At 42.0% G+C, this 17,539-nt stretch overlaps 1 protein-coding gene across 1 annotated transcript; it reads right to left on the bottom strand.

Moving 5' to 3' along the window:
• Positions 1-10,671: 10,671 nt before the first annotated feature.
• rgs17 (regulator of G protein signaling 17) lies at positions 10,672-17,292 on the bottom strand (the record flags this gene model as incomplete). The annotated part of the gene is made up of 5 exons (XM_083696408.1): positions 17,268-17,292; positions 14,626-14,756; positions 12,483-12,557; positions 11,160-11,391; positions 10,672-10,857 (listed from the first exon to the last, which is right to left on the bottom strand). Exons 1-5 carry the CDS (start codon positions 17,268-17,270, stop codon positions 10,672-10,674), a joined length of 627 nt encoding a protein of 208 aa, XP_083552534.1. The 5' UTR covers positions 17,271-17,292.
• Positions 17,293-17,539: the final 247 nt, after the last annotated feature.

Here is a 17,539-nt window from a genome sequence, read left to right as displayed (position 1 = left end):
GGATACATGATTTTCCCACAATGCGATCTTCTTTTTGAACGCAGCGATTTTGTCAGACTGTTCAAAAATATTGTGTCCCCTCCCTTGCATAGACACGTTTAATGTGTTGAGGTGCTCGAACACATCAGAAAGATACGCAACTCGTGCGAGCCAGATTTCGTCAAACAGCTCACTATACGGAGGGTTATTCTCTGAAAGGAATGCTGCGATTTCTGTTTTAAGTTCGTAAAAGCGTGACAACACCTTTCCCCTCGATAGCCAGCGAACTTCCGACTGATACAACACCTGTACGTGCTCAGAGCCCAGGTCTTTGCACAGATTTGTAAAACACCGACTGTTCTTGGCACTCCGTTTAATGTGGTTCACCACTTTGACGACATCTTTCAATGTTTCATCAAGCACTGGCACCATATCCCTGGCTGCTAATGCCTCTCAATGCAAAAAGCAGTGGTTCCAGGTCGCGGAGTGCCTGTTCTTGTTTTGAACATGATGCTGTTAGGGACTTCTGCGATGCCCTCAGCTCATGGAGTCGTCTTTCAAAGTACTCCTCTGGTTTGTCTTTGCACGTAGGATGTTTCGTTTCTAAATGACGTTTTAATTTAGATGGCTTCATGCTCTCTTGTGCGAGCACATACATACATACCACACACTGTGGTTTCAGTTCCTTTTTGTCCTCAATGTATGTAAATCCATATATGACATAATCGGGGTCATACTTGCGCTTCGCCATAGTTAGCTACTCCTCAAATGGTGCGAATGTGACCATCGCAACGGCTAGCCAGTCTTTTTCACGCACGTCTGTCAAAATAAAAATTTGACATCAAATAGCTAAGCACTAGAACTATTTTTGGCCTTTCTAGCGAGTCCGCGACCCACCAGTTGAGAAACACTGCTCTAGACGATTCCATTAAGAATAGCCAATATGCTATTACCATGCGTTAAGTTATAAAGAATAAATGGTGAGGAGTTTATACATTGTCCAATACCTATTGTGATGCACAGTCACATTAACCTTAACAAGAGACATTTCTTTGTTGGAGTACCAGACCAGGTAGAACACTGGTCTGGAGGAGAGGAGAGCTGCAGACAATGGGCTGATGATGTTCATTTACCATGATGCACTCAGTGTTCCAATAAAAACCTAACTAATGGGTACCTGAGAAATGTTTTCAGCCTAGAGCAATTGATGAATCTTTGGTAGCTTTCAAGAAATATTTAAATAATTTCGGCATGCTATCCATTAATTATGGATTGAGCCAATGGTTTCTCTATGGGAGTCATCCGTTGACGGACATGTCATTTATAAAATTGTCATTTACCACGATGCACTCAGCGTTCCAATAAAAACCTAAACTAATGGGTACTTGAAACATGTTTTCAGCCTAGCGTAATTGAAGAATCTTTGGTAGCATTAAAGAAATATTGGTGAAATGGTTTCAATTTCTGCCTTGATTGGAAGTCCTGTTATTGTGTCAGTATTGACTGGATAGAGTGCTTTTCCCTGGTATTCAATAACAAGTAGCTCTTACCAGATAAGCTTCTCCTGTAAGTCAGAGAATGGAACGCAACATGTTGACATCCTCCACCAACCAGTGTTTTTATGTGTATTTATGATGCGGTTGATTTACAATAATACCATAGGGCTCATAAGATGGTATGACTGTCCTTCAGTAACAACATAGGCATAGCCACAAGTTTCCAATGAAGCCTTGTAACAATCATACTGAGGTTCTGTAATATCAAGGATACCAATTCTAATACCAGGAAGAGTGATTCTGTGTAATACTATATCTGTGTACTATAAGTACTATATATCTGTCTGGAGGAACATTGCCAATCAGATCATAGTCTCGCTCCCTGACTCATAGTCTCGCTCCCTGACTCTTCCGCCCAAATGCGTGAAAGGTCTGGTGGACCAACGTGTCAAACTTGGCCTTCATTGTACCAATAGAAAGACCATCAACAACAGACGGCACATAGCCATTGGCTTTACTTCGCATCAGTCATCTCCAACCGCACTTCCTCCCAGTGCTGCACAGCACACGTTTCTGATTAGCACTTGAAGATCTGTCACACATAAGTACTGTACCATTCCAACAGTTTTGATATAAAAGTGCTATATCATAATTTTCTTGCTCGCATACGCACACGCTTACTCATAAACACACACACACACACACACCCACACACATGCATGCAATCAAGCACGCACACACACTCTGCTATCCACCACATGGTCTGTTCAAAATAACTCACTCACATAACTGGGAAAAAGTCTAAAAAGTGTTTATTGTAAGATGTTACATTTAGAATGTATTTATTCCTCTAGCAGCACTATTTAAATTACACATAGATATTCAAGGGCAGTTACAATAGATAGGAACTTTCTCTTATGCAAGATGTTGTTGTGTAAACAAATAAAAAGAACTTCACATCCAAATGCTTACCACAGTTTGACCAGTGCTAAAAGAGAGGTGATCCATATGTTAGAAAATATATAAGTTAAACATTAATAAACACTGTCTTATGAGTTATAAAACAACCATTAATGAAGTATATACCAGTTAAAATAAATAAAACAAAAACAATACAAAACAATAAAACAGCAACAGTGAATTTTTGCATTTTTCAAAATAAAAGTTACAATTTCAGTATTACCTGATATATTCCATATACTCTTTTTAAAAATCTATTTTTCTCAATTCTTTTCAGGTTGGGCGCACAGGATTTCTCTGAAACATTACAGAATGTCCACTGGGTTGACAAAAACTCAAAACCCACTACCAATGTTCAGTGCTTGTTTACAATATTCATATTATTATAATGTGTCTGATAAATGACGTCATGTGAATGTGTCTTTGTCCCATATGACAGATGAGTTGACTGGTGTAAAAGGTGTCACATGACATTTTCATTTTAGGGAAATAAGTTCAATGAAGATTAATCTTTAGCTCCCTCAAAAACAGGGTGACACAAGCCAACGACAATGAGGTGAATAGAATATGTCTTTATGACAAACTGGTTTGTATTTGTTGCAAACATTTGAGTGTAAGAGACAACACTATTAAACCAGTTCCTCGTCCCCTACATGTGTAAAAATGGTGCAGGCCATTCCCCCCCTAATGTCAATGTTTTGGCACATTCTAGCAGAGAAAAAGTGACTCTAGGCAACAGTAGAACGTTTGGCAACTCCACACAAACTCCCTGGAATTCTGGAACTAGATTAGATTTTCACAACCAAGTTTTATTATCAAGTAGAAAATGACAGCCTAACAGCTTAATAAACCCAGCGCTTTTGTTCTGTTCTGTAAACCAAAAGCTTGATGTGGTTTTCCCCCAGTAGGGAAATGCCAAGACTATTTCATCATGTTGTCTTATTGACTGAGAGAGAGTAAGTGACTGATAACAACTTGGACAAAGTCTCAAAGCTCACTAGTCACTAATCCATGACTTTCTACTGATAAACTCTCCAGTTATGGATAGCGACATTGTATGGCGAGGTTGGTCAATGTGAAAGAGAGAGGCTGAAATAGCAGAGTTTCAAAGTCAGAGGGTGAGTTGCTGAAAAAGTCACTTTGATTGGCCACTTTCATTTAAAGCTTGAATATCATTGGGCAATGGTCACTCACTCTCTCTCTTTCGCTTGAATATATGAAGCACCTCTAAATATTTACATTGTAGTATCTCAAACATGTTCTTTGTATTCCATGGTAAGGTAATTTGACAGCTCCGCGAGACAACATAGCATCACATAACAGGCAGATAAGTTATTTAATGAATATCAACAGCAAATTGGACCTGCAGCATTCATACCATTGACTTGCCTTGACAACAAGCCTCAAAAGAGATTTTGTAACCTTCAAAATCTTAAATGGTTGTCAAACAAAGATCTCCCAGTCTCTTGATACCCTCAAAAAGGTTGAATTCAAAGTTTCCAAACAATTGTTTGATAAAATGGCCTCTAGTATGTTGAAAGTATTCAGTAAGTCATGCAACTGAATTCTCATCTGTTTTCAAATTGTCTGAACCGACCAACCATAACCTAATCTCATTAATATAAAGAGCATTTAAGTCATTCAGGCAATTAATGACAATACACTCAAAAAAACTTCAATATTCATATTGTCAATATTAGTGAAACATACTAGAAGTTTGAACAATAATCGTTCAAATAAGAGTTTGAACGTTACTAATTGTCTGCATACTGCAGTACTTTAATACATACCCATATCGTATTGTTTATGGTAAATAACTGAATTATTATTTTATTTAGCAAAAGCATGCTGAATATAAAATATCATCACTTTTAATCACTCAAGTGACCTTTAAATAGTTGTTTAGTTTCTCCCGATGGTTTCTTCATGGTATCTTTCTACAAAGGCATGGTAAAAGAAAAGGTTCTGGCATCTAAATCAATAAATATTTGCGCGATTGCCTGACCAGTTGTGTTTGTTGAAACAGAAATTCAACCAATACATGTATACAATGACCCCCATCACCTTAAAGCAAGACACAGTTATCATGAATGCCTCCGACCGAGGTAAAATGTGTGAAAGAGGGGCCTATGTCCAACGTTGGTTTCTCTGTCTGGACCAACCAGGTACTAGAGAACACCGAACGGCCTTACTACATTTGAGCTAGACCAATCAGGAACCAGAGGCCGGTTGGTTTCTCTGCCTGCTCCAATAGCCTGCTCTCATGCAGGTAAGCCAGGATGTGCAGCAGGAGGAAGTATACCGTATATAGAATAGATGAGCATCCATACTGTAGATGTTTTCCCTATCTGATACAGGGGAAAACTGTAAAACCTACCATGTTAACAGACATGCTACCTACCAACAGGCCAGATCAGTATATACTGTACATCTCATCTTATCTCTGTCAGGATACTTCATTATCTAGGACGGGATGTGACGGGTGGGGGAGTGGGCTGTATTCCTACAGTTATCAGCATCAACAGTGAAAAATGGCAGACAAGTTGTATAGCTGAGGGTAGCAGTATCGGACAGACCAACTGAACATTCCCAGTCAGGTTCCATTGCGTAACGTTTCAGTTCCTTAAAGATCCTGCTCTGCCTTATTACACTATGGGACTGTGAAGATGTTACTGACCAATAGTCTCTTTTGGTTGAAGATATTGTTTCTTTGGTACATTCCAAAATTATAAATACTGTAAAATGAATGTTCTAGAATAGATCTTAAAACTGTAGATGAAAGGGAAATAAGGGTAGGAAATACCCACTGGGCACAAACAGTTCTACACAGGAATTCCAGAATAGAATTTCCTCACTTTTTGTTAACCATCGGAGGCAGGAAGCATGTCTGAAGACAGGAGGTGATACAAAGGATGATCTTCTCAATCTGTAGTACAGTCTCTCTGAAATACAAATGGTGAAGGACGTAAAATGTAACTTCATGAAGATAAGAGCTGACTAATAGTTCCGATAAAGAAGCCCAAGAGGTATGGGATCTAATGGACAAAGATTTAGGGCCAGATTCAATTGAGGCTTAACCAGTATTTTTGTTTACATAACTATTGCCTGCACACACAACAGCCTCATCCTGAATCATGGGGCTATCTACCTGTTCGGTGAGTGAGTGTACAATTAAATGTATATCTATCTTGGTTAGACTTCACATGAAGTTGGTCCACTACCTGTGTAATAACACTGTAATTACAAAACCAACATGTTGTTATACACTGATTTTTTTTAACTCACTAACTGCCAAAGAATTCTGGAACACTCACCACCTAGAGTGCCATGTGTTTTATGTGGTAGTTACCAAGAAACAACACTTCGATTGGCTGCAAAATGAAGCATCATAATGTATGCATTTTTGGTGAATGAAGTCACCCGTGACACTCTGGAATGTTAATAATTTGGGTGACTTATTCACCCTCGGCACTAAATAAGTTAATGAAGCCTTGGCCAAATAAAGATGTGGTACAATGTAGAATGTTTCTGTTTCAGGTCTCCTGTTGTAATCATGGAGCACGATTGTTTCTCAAGTTCATCTATGTAGTCAGATATGTGTAATGTTAGTGATGATAGCACAAAGCTCAATCTCAGTCTCCTGTCATCAATTTGTTGTGTCGCTATAGTCGTACTGAGGGAATATATCACCATGACAACTTGGCTGCTGTGACTGACGCCCTATCAGGAGTTGTTTCAGTCTAGCGTAACCATGTTATCATAGCCTGACAGAAAGGCCTAAAGCACAGGACTACCTTACAAGAGGTTTGAAAGCAACCAAGAGGTAGATATTTCTGTTCTTGTGATTTTAACATCTTTGTTGTTGTTGTTGTTAGCGTGCCTTGGATAGCCCTTTCAACCTTTGTGAACTTGACTAAAAAGCATTCTTGAAAACGACAAGAAAAGAAAGAGACTGTCCCTTGATTGATAACATGTTTTTTCAAACCTCAAAATGGTGGGATTGAAAACAACAATGGACTGCCTCCATACTGAATCAAAAGCTGATGGGTCTGAAGGAAACGCAGTGTATTTGATAGGTGCAGTATGAAACCACTAAGTATGAAGGAGTCTTATGAGCTCATCAGTCAGCTATCAGGTAGTCTGGAACCAGACTGACGTTGGCTTCATTTCACCTCCCAGACATCGGTCTGGACCTCAATCATTGCAATCATTTGCATCTCTTGGGAGCGTCATGCAAAGTGAATTTGTCAGTGATTAGATCACCTACAAGTGTGGTGAAACCCGCCTATACTGTACTCTCTGACAGGGTGCTGGCTCTGATTGGACCAGAGATGACCTAGCCAGGCCCAGTGTCTCCCTATAGGAGCACATACAGCACGTACTCATATTGAGGGAAGTGAGAAGAAGCACCATTTAGTCTGGTTTCAGGCTAGCCAGCAAGTGTAGGCCTATGTAGATAGCAGTCATCTAACCAAGTTCAGCACACAGCCACAGGTCAGACAACACACACATTTATTTGTAGTATTCATCAAGGTTTTCTTTTTTCATCACGAAGGCATATACTATATTCTCTGTATATTACTTGTTATATTATATTCATATAGAAACAAAAATAAGCGTACATTTCTGCTGAATAAGATTGAAGAGTATCAGCAAAGGGCAATGTAAACCATGTTCCATCCAACTTAGCTGGGAAGTTAGCTAGCGTATACCCTCCCCCACACGTCAGCAGTAACATATTTGCATAGGCAAAATGAGATTAGCCCTTTAGACAGTGTATTTCCTGAATTCATTATAGATAATCTAAAATTCTATTTCAGCTGAACACAATTAAACAAACAAACAAAAAAAAGTTCAACTAGGCTAAATCTTTCTTAACCCCCTCAATACATATTATATTTTCTGTGCACATTTTTTGTTTACAGTGTTAGGCTTCAAGTAGGTCTAAAAAACAAATTGTACATCACTGACGACTAGATGTGAGATAAAGAAACGGACATGAGAGGTAGTGAGAACCCTAGTGAGACTCTTAAAGGAGAAGCCATGGAGATAAGGCCAACAGCGCTTCTACTACAGCTCAACTGACACTTCACCTTTAAACCTCTTCATCAATAAAACCCCGGCCAACACATTTCATAGCCATTTACTCAGAATTTAAAAAGTCACAATTCAAATAGATTATGGGGCTATGTTGCTTCACACCATTGCTTGTAGAAATCCTTTATGAAATGATGGTAAAATTAAATGAACAACTATTTCTTTCCATTAAGTTAAAACCATCTGTTAGTCTGAGCTTCACCAATAAATGACAGTGAAACCAGAGAGAGCATGGTAGAAAGGAACCTGCAAAATGGCTCCCTGCCCCCAGTGACAATTATATTGTCAAGTCTTTCTGATTGAACCATCACAGAGGCCTAAAACCTAAACATTTCTCTGGTCTGTCCAGGACGATTGTTCACCGTCTACATGTAAACTTGGTTGAATTGCACCATGATTCCATTGTCCAATTGATTCCAACATTCTGAAGTTCCACACCTAAAAGAGCATTGACACCAATCATGGTTATTTTTCTAACTTCAATGTGATTTGTCATGAACTGAGCTACATAAAAGGTATCCTCTCTGACCACTAGGGGTGCATGCACAACTCGTCATTTAAATTAATCAACGTCCTCAGCACTGTATATATGCTAAACACTGTATTGCCAGTGGAATATCTAGAGGTGGATAAATGTTAAAGAAAAATATTTAAAATATTGTTGGATGCTTAAAATGGTTCTCACCATCTTAGGCTATATACTACTATACGTTCACTTTTGTGAATAAACACAAAACCAAACAAACTTGATATAATTTGACCCAATGGCACTTCATCAATAATCTGTGGGCTTTTTAAACCCTTACTTGAATAATCTAACTGGCCTTGGCACGTAGACTTCAGGTAGTTAAACTGGTGGCAACATTATGTTCATACAGAAGAGTGGCACTGGTTCAATGACACCCACAGTCATGAGTCACAGCGAGGTTAAACATCTACCAACCTCTCGTACAGCTATGGTGATTATATGATTATACTTACTAGTACTCTTCCTCGTCAAAATATACTGTATTCAATACTCATGCACTGATGTCTACAAATCAACAGGTGAAGAACGCCTGCATTAAGTTATTTTAGGTTTAAATATCACATTTGGAAAAAAAAAAAAAAAAAAAAAAAAGGTCCTTGAATATAATATACTTTAAATGTTCATGGGACATTTTAACAAGACCCTAGTCAAAATGTGTTGATAAGTCAGTGTGTATCTGTGCGGTACACACATTTTCATTAATGCATGCTGGCAATTCTAGGATAACAAAGAAAAACACATGTCTCTGAAGCTTGTATTGACAAGCTGTAGGGCTGAGAGAGTAGCATTAACTACATTTTCCACAGGCCAACAGTTTTCACTGCAATACCGTGTCGTGCCAATCTTCTAACAAGTAACCTTGCAATGAAATACATCTCTGGAATGTGCCCTGCCCCTGATGGTGCATTAAGCGTACAGTACATCTGCTTTGCAGTAAATGTTTTGACACAGCTGCAGTGCAGTGTAACTTTTTTAGCATCGTATCTGTACTCCACTAGCCAGCTGGGTACCACTGGGTATCTACAGACAAGGAGCTCTATATTGTAGACCCAAACTCCTCAGTTTCCCCAGCCAAGCTAGACACACCTACAACCCTTCTACACCACCTAAATAAAACCATGTCTGATATCAACTAGCAGATTCTAGAGCCAGATACTATGGAGTTGGTATTGACACAGTAGTGACACAGTACCGACACAGTCAGTTGACAACTAGCTACAGCTTGACCAAGGGCATTGTGCTCCTCAACTTAATTTCTCTGTAATATCAGACCCCTCAGCTAGACATCAGAACTATACAACCATCTCATACTTCACCTTCAAAAACAAGGCATCGTGATTATTATATATATACTATATGCAATAGAAAACAAAAAGTAAACATGTCTCTTTTCATTCTCCAAGAGCTTCAAATTGTTGAAGATTTATTGTCAAAGACTTAAACAGAATGTTAGATTTTCTTTTCTCCAGTAATGATTCCAACCTCTTCTTCAACCTCAATCAACCTCTACCTCTACCGCACCTGTGCTTCTCTCAGGGCGACATGGTCAGGGTTGGACGGGGCGGGTACTGTAGGTCCTAGGTAGGTTATGGGTAGGACAGTAGATAGGTTATGGTTAGGACGGGGACGGGTAGGTCCTAGGTAGGACAGTTGATAGGTTATAGTTAGGACAGGGGTGTGTAGGTCATAGGTAAGACAGTGGGTAGGTTATGGGTAGGAAGGGAGGGACGGACTGTGTGTTATAACCTGTGGTTGTCTCCAGAAACTAGCAGCTATTGTGCTGCCTTTTTCACACATAAAGGCATTGTGATTTCTTCAGTGGAAAGTTAATGTTCTATATAATACATTTAGCTGCCCAACCACAATTCTAGCCCTTACTTCTCCCAGCTTTAGAATTGTAAAGTAGGAAAGTGTTCGGACGGAAGGGCAGATGACACTGTTGCTGCACCACTCTCAATAAAAACAACGGCAAGCTAAATTGGCAAATCTATTTTCCCTTCAACTTAATATCAAGAGCTTGACGGAGTGATGATCCCTGGAACAGAGGAAAAATACACATCTTTGATTTGCAGTCCACGGCTAATAATTTCAAGACAGAGTGAGTTTTCCATAACCTTGATACATGCAAAGTCTATGACCCTCCTGCTTGCCAAGGTCAAGCCATGGTCAAATCAAGGTGAAGCCCTACGATCGTCGTAAAAATGGCGTCATATTTGGACTGTAGAAATGTCTGAGGCTTGGGACAGAATCTGAGAGGAAACAGAGAGAAGGAGAGAGAGGAAGAGTGAAACAAAGGAGAGAGAAAGAGTAAAGAGAAAAGAGGAGGAGAGCTCTTGACAGTACAGTACAGAAACAGGGGGTTTGTCCTTTTTTGTTTTTCTCTGTCGGTCACGGTTGCCTGACACGGTCGCTCCTCTCGTCGACCGTCAACCAGGAACCAACCGCCAGGGTCGCGGTTGAGAGCAGAGCAGACACAGGAAAATTGCTTAACTATCAGTTTTTTTCTGTTCATTTTTTTCAAAAAAGGAGATATCAAACCCGGTTCTGGCACCATGTTGTATCGTTGGTTGGTTGGTGGTGTAGGTGTAGGTACGAGGGAGGCTGGCCTCGCTAGGTGTCCAGGCAGCGCCTCTTGGTCTCCAGCAGCTCTCTGTAAACGGAGGAGTTGAGGAAGCGGGGGTAGGAGTCTCGGTGCATCAGAGTGTAGATCTGTAGCTGTGCCTCCTCGTACATCAGGTTGCTGGGCTCCGCTAGACTCAGGTTGATGCCCTCTCTCACCCGCGAGTCCAGGCTCACCTGGGGGGAGGGAGGAGGGAGTTGGGCGGAGAGGGAGGAGGGAGAGGGGGGAGAGAAATACCTCAAATATATGATATATCTTTTTTCCTGTGAAATAACATTAACATGCTGTTACATAGAAATTGGATAGAAACACTCCATTACTATGCAGTAAAGCAGTAAATTAGCAGTTGCTGCAACTCTAGCAAACAACATGTTAGGAGACACGGTGAAGTAATAATATCCTTCTATCACTCCCCACAGTGACACAAAAACAAAAACAACAACAACAACCACAACAACAACAACATGTTCCCTCCTACCTCTTTTGGCGATAGGATGGAGACGTAGTCTTCGTAAATGATCCTGGCCTTCTCGTCAACAGTCGTGGGGTTGGTCTCCATCTTCAGATCCTCACAGGCCAGCCAGAACAGAAGGTTCTCTTCGCTATACTCTGAACGCAAGAATTCCCGGAAGATATCCCGGCCTTCCGAGGAGCGCATCATCATCTCGAAGCTGCGGGCCCAAGCAACGACCTCGTCTAGACTAGGGTGCCTAAACAGACAATAGCAGAAACAACAAGTATACACTCTTCCAGAATATCCACACTCAACTGAATAGAGAGGACTATATTTTTAGGGCAGAAATACACTGAGTAACATTGCTGTTTTCAAATGATAGAAGGACTGAACAAAATAATAACTATTCTTCCAGCCTTTAACTTCAAATGTCCCTACCATTTATTCCCTCACTGCTTCCCGTCTCTCCACTTTTCTCCACTTCACCTGTTTCTATCTTTCAATCTTCATTTCAGAGATATTCAGTCATTTCAGTTTGTATCATATGGACTAGTCATCTTTCAGTAACTGACTGTCATGAGTACTGTAGTTTAAAGTAAAACTTTTTTTTCTTTAGTTTGACATACTATATTTCTCTCGAGGGTAGCTTTAGTGTAGTTACAATTCTTCCCTTGTAAAGTAATTTAGTTAAATACATGGTCAGAGTAGCTTCCCCAACACTGGCTGTAACTGTGTTGTAGGCTGCATGATTTCATCTCAAGTAGACCTAGGCAATATTAGACCTAGGTGAAAAACCCCTCGCATCCCCATTTCCACATTATCATGATAAAGAATATTTAGGATGTGTGTGATAATGTCCTAATGTGTTGCAACCTGAGAGTGAACAGCTGTTGTGTTGTGAACAGCTAATGTGTTGCAGACTGAGAGCAGAGAGGTGTGTGTGTGTGTGTGTGTGTGTGTGTGTGTGTGTGTGTGTGTGTGCGTGCGTGCGTGCGTGCGTGCGAGCGAGTGTGTGGGTGGGTGGGTGGGGGAAGCATAAACCTCATGCTCTAATTGGCTAATCCAGCCGACCAGTGAGCAGAGCAGGACGCACAGGAACAGTTATTGACTCAGCCCCGTCAGGAGGGGGAGTGAATAGGCCTGAGCAACACAGCAAAACAGGCGGAGGAGAGATACGTAGGAAAAAAACGGATGAAAAATTAATATTCTATGATTTCTTGAGGCAGCCAGTCATGACGAATGGAGCCTCATATCCTACCGAAAAGACCAATGAGTGTTCAAGCTGTTACCGGCAATGAAACGCAGTCTGGCAAATAATCTGTAGAAAACCAGGGTTGCAGAACTTACTGTTCTTCCGTAGCTTCGATACTGTCCATCTTGGTGCACGTCTGTCGTTCACTGCGCTCAAGCCTGTCTTCACTCCTGCAAGAGATGAGACCCCTGCCATGGATGAGTATAATAACAGTAGATTAAAACACTTGTTAGAGGTGAATGATGGATATGTCATGAGTATATTGTATTTATCCATTAATCCATCTCACTTGGTGGCTTGCTTAAGCTCCTACAGCCTACAGTACAGTACATGTTTCATATTTCTCCTCTCTCTCCCTCCTACCTGCTAACACCCCCCCCCCCCCCCCCAGCTGTGGTGTGGCTCTCCACCCCCTTTCTCCACCCTCCCACCCTTCTCTAACCACCTTTCTCTCCCCTCTCTCCACCCTCCCACCCTTCTCTAACCACCTTTCTCTCCCCTCTCTCACCCCTACATGTTTCATACAAACGGTGTTGTAGGCATGGCTCCCCCCCCCTCTCCCCTATATGCTTCAAATCAGCAGCTTAGGTCCAGCTAAGCTCTCCTACTCCCCCCTCAGAGCTGTCTGGGGATAAATTGATGTCATCTGAATGAGTGGGTGGGTGGTGAGTGAGTGAGTGAGTGAAGAGGCCTGGGGCTTAAATCAATTAAATATGTCTCCTCTGTTATTAGCCTGGCTCTTCCAATCATAGGAACACAACATTACAGGTGACCCCCTCATATGATATGTGTGGAGTTCAAGCCCACACTAGATCAAGGGAGGTGCCAAATCACACTGCAAAGGGGGGGGGGGGGGGGGGAATCGAGCCTCCCACACCGCTCATGTGCTTCAGCCCGAGGAACAGAGTCTTGACAGCTCAGTGTCCCTCCGACAACTCCCTGCGATTTACAGTTTCCTCTCTTATCTGAAGCTCAGCTGTGCTGCTTGTCCTCTGGGGGTTAAAGGGATAGTTCACTCTAAAGTGGTGTGAAGGTATGTGGTTAATCACAGACACAAACTTTCCGTTTAATTATACCACCACTGGAGGGAGGGCTAACAGAACTCAGAATGGGGGGGAGGGGGTCTATTTTTACCCCACGGTGGTGGATATCAGCTTCCTCTCTCTTCCTCCATCAAAGTCCTCCATTGTGTTGGTGTAGCTGAGCTAGCTAGCCACGGGCTCTCCCCATGCTAAATATACACCATGTTCTTCACAGCAGTTTGCATGTGATGGGACCATGGAAATAGCCTCTTCACAGAGGAGATAAGGACTGCAGGCAGCCTAGCGCTGGCCCAGGCTGTAGAGGAAGGAAGGCAGTCTAGCACTGGCCCAGGCTGTAGAGGAAGGAAGGCAGTCTAGCACTGGCCCAGGCTGTAGAGGAAGGAAGGCAGTCTAGCACTGGCCCAGGCTGTAGAGGAAGGAAGGCAGTCTAGCACTGGCCCAGGCTGTAGAGGGACCGTCTAGCACTGGCCCAGGCTGTAGAGGGACCGTCTAGCACTGGCCCAGGCTGTAGAGGGACCGTCTAGCACTGGCCCAGGCTGTAGAGGGACCGTCTAGCACTGGCCCAGGCTGTAGAGGGACCGTCTAGCACTGGCCCAGGCTGTAGAGGGACCGTCTAGCACTGGCCCAGGCTGTGGCGGTGGTGTGGTGACTTCCATAACCTGGTTTTATTCACAAGGGCCTCACAGCCTCTCCTCCTTGCATTCACTTCAAACTAGTCACTGGTTTCTAGAGAAGTACTGTATAAATTCCATGTATTGTCATAATAAAACACAGCATTTTTATATTTGATATTTCTACATCTATTATTAAGTCACTGCAGTAACACTGTACCTCCTGTTTAGGATTTGCAAATAGTTGGACACAGTGTGTCCATTATGAAATCATAAACGTAATTTCTCTGATGCAAATTAACAGTAAACAGTTATCAATAGGCGTGACATCTTATGCAAACAGGAACAAGTAACAACACTGATCAAATTTGCATTGTTCCATTGTACATTGAAAAAGCCTCACAACAGCATAGGCCCAATCACCATGCCAAAGATGTTGGATTTACACAAGGCATTTGCACCAAAGATGTTGGATTTACAAAAGACATTTGCCATTTTATGAGACATTTAAAACCATTTTTTCAACAGCCACACCAAAGATGTTGTAGACCAGAGGCCTTATACCAGAGATGTTAGAGACCTACCAGAGGCATTTACAGCAGCCACACCAGCAGAGGCAGCATGTGTTGGGCCGGGGGTGGCCGGGGGCCTGGGGAGGTCCTTCGATGTGAGGCTGCTGCCGTTTCCTCATCTCAACTCCACTTAGACTTCGGGGCTGTGGAACAAACACATAACACACTGGTTATAAAAGGCTGTAATAAAGGGTTGTGTATGGAATAACCACCCAGACACACTGGTTTCAGACTCACTCCTCCTCATAGTCATCATTTCAAAACACTGGGATGACATGTGAGGAGTGTGATTTACAGACAAACTGAATGGGGGGATGGTCTTTAATTTTTCATTGAATCTACAGTACCTGCTAGTTACTTTTCAAATAGAAAGCAAGAGCAGATAGAGAGAGGAGGGAGAAAGAGAGAGACAGAGAGCGGGGGGGAAGAGAGAGAGAGAGAGAGAGAGAGAGAGAGAGAGAGAGAGAGAGAGGATTCCCTTCCTGGTGCTAGCCTTCTGGGACTGAGCCAAATCCTCTCTGCTGTGAGTGAGTAATGCACACACACACACACACACACTCAGAGTTTCACATGTCTTCACACATGAGCAGAAGATGCGGTGTGGTATACTGTATATTGCTCTGAATCAAGTGTCTAGCTTAAAGATGCCCCAATATAAAAACAAACATATAGAGAACACAGTGAGGGCGAGGATTCTTACAGAAATTATAGGTAAGCTACAGTATGTCCTGAAATAGCCTATCATTCTTACATCTACATCCAGGTGCAAATGAGGTATGTGACTGCAAGCAGACAATGATGTCATACTGGTCCCAAACAATGACGAAGACTAATGCAAGCCAAGCACACTAAATAAAATTGATCACGATGGGGGTACTGAGAAAGAATTTTATCTTAGGCTTGATATCTAGGTGCTGTATTTGTATGTTGAAGTGCAACATCTCCGACTCTAAAGGTGGATATCAGCCACTTAGTTCTACAGCAGTGTTCTACAGAAGTGTTCTACAGCAGTGTTCTACAGAAGTGTTCTACAGCAGTGTTCTACAGAAGTGTTCTACAGCAGTGTACCCAGTACTTCCTTGTTTGTATTGTATTGTTAAGGCTGCCTACTGTACTACTCTATTCCTGGGGGACTCCCAGCCCGGAGGACACCCATTTCTGTTCCAGACCAGCTCTGACACACCTGATTCAACTCATCAACTTGCTTAGCGATAAAACACGATTGGCAAGGCTACACACCCAGATTGAACCTTCACAAGACATGAATAGCCAAGGAATTAATCCAGAGTTATGATAATGTGGATTTATAAAAACGACATAGACTTTTTTCCCAGACAATATTTGAATCTTCATTTTGAAAACGTGTGAGCCACAGACCAGAGATTGTTTTTAAAAATGTAGTTATAGTCTAAACCAGAGTTAAGAGTTCTCCTGGGTTTATCAAACCCCAGTGTAACTGACTCTTCAGAGCAGTCTACAGTAGATGAGAAGCTGAACTTCTCTAAACCATTTCATCTCTATTGTGACTACATTTTCCTTCACTATTTCACTTCTCCACTTTGCCCTGGAATCACATTATGAAGCCAAATAAAGGAAGGATAAACTTACCTGCAAAGTCATGATTTAACCTGCAGTTTAAATTCTCGATGCAATCTACTGAAGCTGAGTACAGTACTCTAGCAAGGCCAAGGCAGTCTACTCTCTAACTCAGCAGTGTCCTCTCTATCTCAGCAGTCTCCTCTCTATCTCAGCAGTCTTCCACAACTACCAAGGCAGTCTCCTCTCTATCCTCTCTATCTCAGCAGCCTTCCACAACTACCATGAGACTCCGCAACTGAACAGAACAAGCTATATGCAAAACGTGAGTGAAGCACTCGAGCAGCGTTGGCCGGTTATTTAGTGTACAGTGGTGGAAAACATGCACATTGATGCAAACTACAGTGAGGAAGGCCTTTGTTCTACATGGGAGGATGCGGCCGCGACGCTGAAAGAACATGCAAATACTGGATCCTCCACGTGGAAACACAAATAACCTCAACCATTTGGCATGGCACCAAATGTAACAACCTGTCAAAACACCCTTATGACTAAAGTACGACTTTACTAATTAATTATTTGTGAAGCATCTAGGTTATGTAGGATTTACTATAGAGACTGGGATTAGGAAGGATTCGTAAAATGTTGTCATGTAGTCTAGAGGGCATTTCTAATGTAGGATGTAGATTTAAGCCTAATCGTAGACTAAAATGTATCGTCAATGGAGACTATTAATCTGTGTCCACAAAACCACCCCTACGAATTGTAAAACAGATATTGGATGAATTATCTAAAGAACAACAGATTAAAATAACTAAGCAGCTGCAGGTGATAATAGCACAGGTAACAGTAAAACTGCATACCTGGACCTATCTCCTGCCTCTCTCCATCAAATACTCACCCAGGGAGAGGACATACTGTACTAGGGCTAAATATGGGCATACAGGAAATAATTAAGAGCCTAAATAGAATCAATATATTTTCTTTAACACACTAACTCTCTTGCGTTCAGAATAAAAGTATGTGTCTGTTTAAATTCATGAAAGAGTGACAGTCACAGACTGTTCTGTGATGGTTGGGATCACATAACAGTCACATGAATTGACAGTGAGACCTACCATGTGAATTAGTCAGTTTCCACAGACAGGCCAGGAAGGAGAATCATGGTGCTGAGGTAAGTTGAACTGGGGTTGAACAGAAGTTGAGCCAGGGGTGAACTTGGATTGAACGAGTGGGGGTGCAGGGGTGCAGGACTGCAGCACTAGGCTAGTAGGAGTGTGTCCGCTGGGCACTGTTCTCACCATCCCTGATGGAGGGTCAGGGGATGAGGAGGTCTATGGCGGAGGCTGTCTCTGTCTCTCTCTCTCACTCTCTCTCTCTCCCTCTATGT

Source organism: Argentina silus (assembly GCF_951799395.1).
Source record: "Argentina silus genome assembly, chromosome: X".
Classification (NCBI taxonomy): domain Eukaryota; kingdom Metazoa; phylum Chordata; class Actinopteri; order Argentiniformes; family Argentinidae; genus Argentina; species Argentina silus.
Note: the sequence above shows the minus strand (reverse complement) of the source record. Positions and strands in the feature narration are given on the sequence as shown.